Below are 6,050 nucleotides of genomic sequence, written 5' to 3'. Positions count from 1 at the left end.
GATTGCAATGGGATCAATCAATAGCTATAATGTAGTGATTCACTAAATCCATCTTTGAACTCACAATGTTGTCACTTATCCCATCTTTGTTTGTAAATTCTTTTGACTCTCAATTTTGTGATTTTTTCTACCATGTTTATATAATTTGAAACTTTAATGAATATCTTTGTCTATACCTTGCTGCATGAATAGTTGAATAAAATTTATAGTCAAAATTACACATTGGTCCCTAAACTTTAGCTCACAAACAATTTTAGTCTCTATTAAATTTATAGTGACTATTTTTAAATGTGTCTAACGGAGTGATGACATATCAGTTTTTAGTTTGGCCACATTATAAGAGACTGAAAGTAATTATTTGAAACATAGATATGCCTCCAATGAGATTCTTGACCTTAAATCTTCAGTTGCTGATGTAATTCGCTCCTTCTTTTTTGACATGATTATATATATTTTTGAGTTACGAATCATTTAAAGTCAAGATTTAGAAGAGATATACTTATAGCATCATTTCTATCATCCATGAAGGATGCCTGTTCTAGTGACTCACAGGAGTGGGGTGCTTAATGGCCTCAATTGAGAGTCATGATATTTGGACTCCAAATTCTCATTCACTAATCTACTTTCCCATATGTTATTCTTCTCAGATGACATGCACTCTGTACCTTAAAGCATAGTCCACAAATAAGGTATACATAGGTTCTTATAAGTTAGTAGTTACTACTAAAGTAACTAGTGTTATATTCTTCTCATGATGTAATTTCTAAAACCATGGCTTTGGAGGTGAGAATATGGATAGGACTGACGCATATAACGTATACAACCAAAACCTTTTGAGTTTGTTCAGTCACTTCAACTGGACCATCCTACAAGAACAAGTACTTACATCTCAGAATGGGAGTATCAAGCTACAGATGACTAAAAAAACCCTCAATGTTGCAGGACAACATAAGGAACTTGGTTTCTGTATTATGAGGTTTATTTGTTGCCAAGCACGGCTATCTGATAGGATAGTAGATGTCGAGGATCTAGGCCTGAGCATAATGGAGATCTTATTCATGATCAGTACTCTAGATAACCTTATGACTATGGAAGGGGTAATACAAAGGACCTTGCAGTAGAACATTAGCAGGGAGATGTGTGAATCAGTATTGCAAACTATGTAGATCTTACTCAATATATGCATACTAAGAAAAAAATGCAAACAAAAGCTTGTTACTATATGACTGGAAAATCACACTTCATAAATTTTATAGACAAATCAGAAAGTAAATAAATCATGTCTCATGAAGACTGAAGTTAACCTTAACTTTACATTTTTCAACTCAGGAACACATTCAGCCAAAATATGAAGAAACACCAAGTGGGAAAAAGATATTGACTCTACATAAAATTGACTTACAATATGGCACTACCTTGCAATAACACTGAAATCCAGAAATTAAGGGGGAAAATAAGTCAGAAAACTTAGCAGCTTCTATATCAAACATTTCACCATATTTGGTCATTCCTTGCTGATGCTTTCATTATCTGCTTAGTATCTGCATGTTTCTTCTGGTTGGACCATATACAAGTTTCAGTCATTATTGTGGTGAAAGATGCATTGTTAATACCTATTTCCATGAGGCTGCAGTCACAACAAAAAGACGATACAACTTGATCAGGTGTTGATTAAGATTAGCTACCATCAAGCAAATTGTCTTCTTTTAGAGAATTTCTATGTTTTCCTCTTCAAGTGTTCTTTAACTTGTTTCCCTTTTTTCTGGATGAATTATGATAAGTTACCGATTTTCTCAAAAGTTTAAACTGTTAGGAAATGATACATGTTTAAATTTTCAATGGGAATTAGAGTGTAGACATGGTTTCAATTTATGAGTTATGACCACTGACTCTAATACCATAATAAATTACCAATTCTCCCAAAAGTTTAAGCTAATTGAAAATGATGAAGATAATAATTTAACCATTATTCTAACAAATTACACTCACATCATATGCAGCAAGAGATCTGCAGTAGTTTGTGTTTGTGAGCACTGTACTGGTGGATCCACACTCACTGTCTTTGAGTGAAACTGTGGATTTGTCAAGCTTGATTGACCATGGATATTGGTAGTTTTGAGCAGTTGAACCCACATGTGAAGAAGAGCGCTGCATCCGCACTGCCCTTGGGACATTCCTTCCTTCCATTGATACTCTACGCCGACTAGGTTGCCTCTCAATTGAGTCTGGTGGCCTTTGCTTTGGTGCACTCTGTGAACGGGCTTTAGCCCTTGAGGATTCTGTATTAGCCATGTAATTTGGGAATAATGGATAGTCATAGGACATAGTTTCTGCATAATCTGGCCTGGGAAATGCAAAAGGAATTCTTGTTGGATCAGGTTTGGACACAGCAGAGTAGTACTGAGGACTGCTTTGTGCTGTGGTGAAGGAATAGTCCTCAAAATGGCCACTGCAGGCTCTTGGGCTCAATTCAGTCAGAGCTGATGGAACTGGAGAGGCCTGGTAGTTGTCTTGCTTTGAGTATGCACATTGTGCTGCATAATAAGTGGATATTCTCTGCTCCTCTCTTTCATTTTGTGTATGGTTAGAAGAACAGCTATTTCTGCTCTTTAAACTTCCTTTTGATTCACCAAGATCCATCTCCACAATCTTAATATTCTCCTCCATTCCTTTATCCGTCTCCTGGATGCACAAAAACCAAAGTGCATATCAATTTTCATCAGTTGTGTTACTTCTTTACCAAATTGCATGATCAATAGTGTTCCTTCCTTGTTTTTTTTTTTGGAGAATCAGGCAAAGAAGTAAAATTAACAAAGAAAGGAATGTTTTTCTAGTGCTAAGAGAAACCCATAGAGAATAAATGAAATTTCAAACTAAATTGGCAAGTTTCAAGCATCATTATTGTTGAACATATATTAAGGGCTACAATCAAATAATAAATATATTCCCAATTTTGGAAATATATAGAATGAACCATTTCTGAAAGATGGCATTGCAAGTAATTTCTCTTTCATAGTAAAGATCTCAAATAGGGAAATTAATGAAATAACTAACATGATAGGTGTGACTGAACCGATTGTCCTGTGTTGATTTTCTGTGAGTAGATTGCCTCTGGTTAACAGGATTTGCTTCTAATTCAGCCATCCGGATCCTCTGTGCCCGAGCTCTAGCCTGTACCGTCACCAATGCCTGCATGCACTTTAGTGTAGCTGTGGCTTGTTTCCTCACCAGGTGACCTCTCACCAGTGCCTGAAGCTTCACTAATCCTTTTAATGCAGACAGTGCTTTCCTTGCCTGTAACAACACCATTGAAATAGCTCACAATTAGCATTTTCATCTTTCCAACATCTGTGTCATTATCTGTGGTATTTGTTATATAATTCAATTGTTAAGGAAACTAGGTAATACCACCGAGTTATAAAGCTCTTGACAACTTCTCTGAGTTTAAAACAGAGATATTCACTGTTATACGTAACTACTGATAGAGTTTCTTACCAAATAAGAACGAAAAACGGATTGAATTTTTATTGCAGAAGCTTCTTCAACTGCGGTTACTCTTTCATTGGCAACTGCTGTGAGTCGGATCACTGCAGCTGCAGCCTGTGCAGCAGCAACGGCTGCATCAGCGGCTGCAGCCGTGGCTGCTGCCATTGCCAAGGCATGCTTTTTCTGCTCATTCTCAACGTCCAATGCATTCTGTGCCGCTTGTGGCGTGGTGGCAATCTGTTCTGTAGAAATCGAGTCCTTTGGAGCTGCTGATGCTGCAGTGGCTGATGATCTTCGAAAACTCCATCTCCTTTTCTCTTTTGGGGTCGTCTGTAGACTCGAAATTGGAGTTGTTGGATTATTCTCAATGGCAATGCAAGAAATTTGATTACTTGGAGCACACTTTTCCTTGTCTTTCTTCCCTGTCAACAAGCTTCTAAGCCATTTGCTCGTCTTCCCCATTATCGTCAATTCTTTTCTAAGCTGCAATTGTATCACACTGCAACAACATACATATGAGAAAGCAAAAATTGGTACTGTTAGATCTCACTCTGTCTATATTCGAGAAACTGCATTCAACACTATAATGGCCCAGCTTATTAGTACTGAACTTATTGCTCTTTGTTTGGACAGCCTAATTTCACTGTTCTATTACCCCATCTCATTTATCAATTCTGTCATTACTACCATTTACAATGGATGGTTTGCTCTTTGATCAATCATTGTTTATTCAGTAAGTTTAGTGACACAACAACTTTTCACAACTGCGGTTAAAATAACACGTTATGATTAGTACATAATAAATGAAAGTGGTGTCATCGGTGGATAATTTTAAACATAATATTATTCCAATCACAATAAAATATGTTAAAAATTGTGAAAATTTTCGTATAGGGTATGGCCATGTTGATGGGGGAAAGAAGCAAAGAGGAAACTCCCAAATAAGCCACTTGCTTCTCTCCTGGAAGTTTAAGGCAGAGATTCCTTTACCTTTGATTAATTGACCTTTTTGTCAGCTACCCATTTTGTCCTTGTCATTAATCCTCATTGTGATATAGTCAGCTAGGGTGTTTAGGTCACTTTATTTTATTGTGGTTTACTATTGGATATGGAGGATCAGAAACCATGTGAAAATGGGTTCATGAACATGCAGAATCCGTGTAAAATACTCATATCTTGGTGGGGAAAGCTGTCCATTTGGGGGGCTCATGAATTTATAAATTGAAAGACCTCTTGTTCGGGTCCACAAACAAGTGTATGAACAAGGGACCTGGGTGGTGAACATGTGCTCACTCATTCTATCCTAGCCAGTAGCTAGCTAGCTCTTGGTGTTGGAGTCAAGTCCAAGCTTTCCAATGGACCATGATCCAAGTAAGCTCACCCTGCAGATACCAAGACCATGCAGGAAGTCATCCTTATCCCACCAATCTTTTCATTGTGTTGTGTCTCCTCTATTCAAAAGTGTGTCCCCAAAAAGCTTTTATTTAGCTTTATCAGAGAGCCATGCACTGCTATTAAGGGAGTGTGAAAAGCTGTTTTAGTTTAATATGATCTACTGCTTTACTAGTACCAGGGACCATTAGTTAGGTACGTGACCATAAGCTGTGTAGATCATGATTAAATGTGAAAAATGATGCATACAAGGAAGAGTAGGTATGGGCTGTGAAGGCGTGTAACAAGGCTTATATATTTATATTTATTAACCAATTCTTTGTTTGAACACATATGGTAGGAGCATTCACAATCTAAAACCTATGTTTTTAATAAAACATCTCTCTACCTAATAAGACTGAAGCAATAAGAGAAACTCTGAGACCACTTGTTACAAGACTTACACATGTATCATTCTTTGGCCAAAAGATGTAGCAAAATGCCCTTATTCTAAAACTATCTAGCAAAATGCCTCTGTTTTGAAACTTAATTTTCTAAAAATCGAGTTTCAATATAAAACTCGATTTGATGAAAATTGAGTTATTTGGAAAAATTCACATGAAACTCGAGTTTCATAATTTTTTTTTTTTTTTTTTTTTTTAAGTTTGATTGCCTATAACTCGATTTATTAAAAATCAAGTTTCAATGTAAAACTCGCTTTTTAGAAAATTGAGTTTCAAAATAGGAGTATTTTGCTAGATAGTTTCTGAACAGAGGCATTTTGTTGCATCTTTTGGGCGAAATGGGCAAAAGCCCATTTTTGCCATCATTCTTTATTTGGACACATATGATAGAAGCATGCAAAATCTACAATCCATGATTTTAATAGAACTTTAACACTTCATAAAACTGAAAGTAAAGTTACATCAACCTCATTGCTTTTCATTCTTCATCATTTTTTTTTTTATAGCATTTTTCACTAGCTGATTTTTAGGGCTTCTATCCGTTATTCATCTCCTTTAGGTTAGGTATTGCTTCGACTCTTTGCGCTAATATATACTTATAGTGCATTTTTTCGTGACAATAACAGTGCTCTTCTTTCTTTTTCTTCTTCTTTTATTTTTTTTTATTTTTTTATATGATATGAATAATTTTTATGCACAAAATTTTTAGTTGTTGCTTACAATGAATGG

General features: G+C 36.0%; 1 protein-coding gene across 1 annotated transcript; it reads right to left on the bottom strand.

Annotated features, from left to right (window-relative positions):
- Window positions 1–1,272: 1,272 nt before the first annotated feature.
- LOC142623954 (protein IQ-DOMAIN 19) lies at window positions 1,273–4,079 on the bottom strand. Its single transcript, XM_075797446.1, has 4 exons — window positions 3,496–4,079; window positions 3,055–3,294; window positions 1,990–2,682; window positions 1,273–1,627 (listed from the first exon to the last, which is right to left on the bottom strand). Exons 1-4 carry the CDS (start codon window positions 3,946–3,948, stop codon window positions 1,607–1,609), a joined length of 1,407 nt encoding a protein of 468 aa, XP_075653561.1. The 5' UTR covers window positions 3,949–4,079; the 3' UTR covers window positions 1,273–1,606.
- Between the last annotated feature and the right edge of the window lie 1,971 nt (window positions 4,080–6,050).

The sequence above is a fragment of the Castanea sativa genome, chromosome 2 (genome assembly GCF_040712315.1).
Source record: "Castanea sativa cultivar Marrone di Chiusa Pesio chromosome 2, ASM4071231v1".
In the NCBI taxonomy this organism is placed as follows: Eukaryota; Viridiplantae; Streptophyta; class Magnoliopsida; order Fagales; family Fagaceae; genus Castanea; species Castanea sativa.
This window is presented reverse-complemented; position numbering and strand designations above follow the sequence as displayed.

Bases quoted from the DNA above. Each gene is read 5' to 3' on its own strand.
- LOC142623954 (XM_075797446.1), bottom strand. From the start codon at position 3,948: ATGGGGAAGACGAGCAAATGGCTTAGAAGCTTGTTGACAGGGAAGAAA. The intron at 2,683-3,054 runs GTTAGTTATTTC...TTGTGCATCCAG, and splicing joins GGTTCAGTCACACCTATCAT to GAGACGGATAAAGGAATGGA. The intron at 1,628-1,989 runs GTGAGTGTAATT...TTGTGACTGCAG, and splicing joins GATCTCTTGCTGCATATGAT to CCTCATGGAAATAGGTATTA.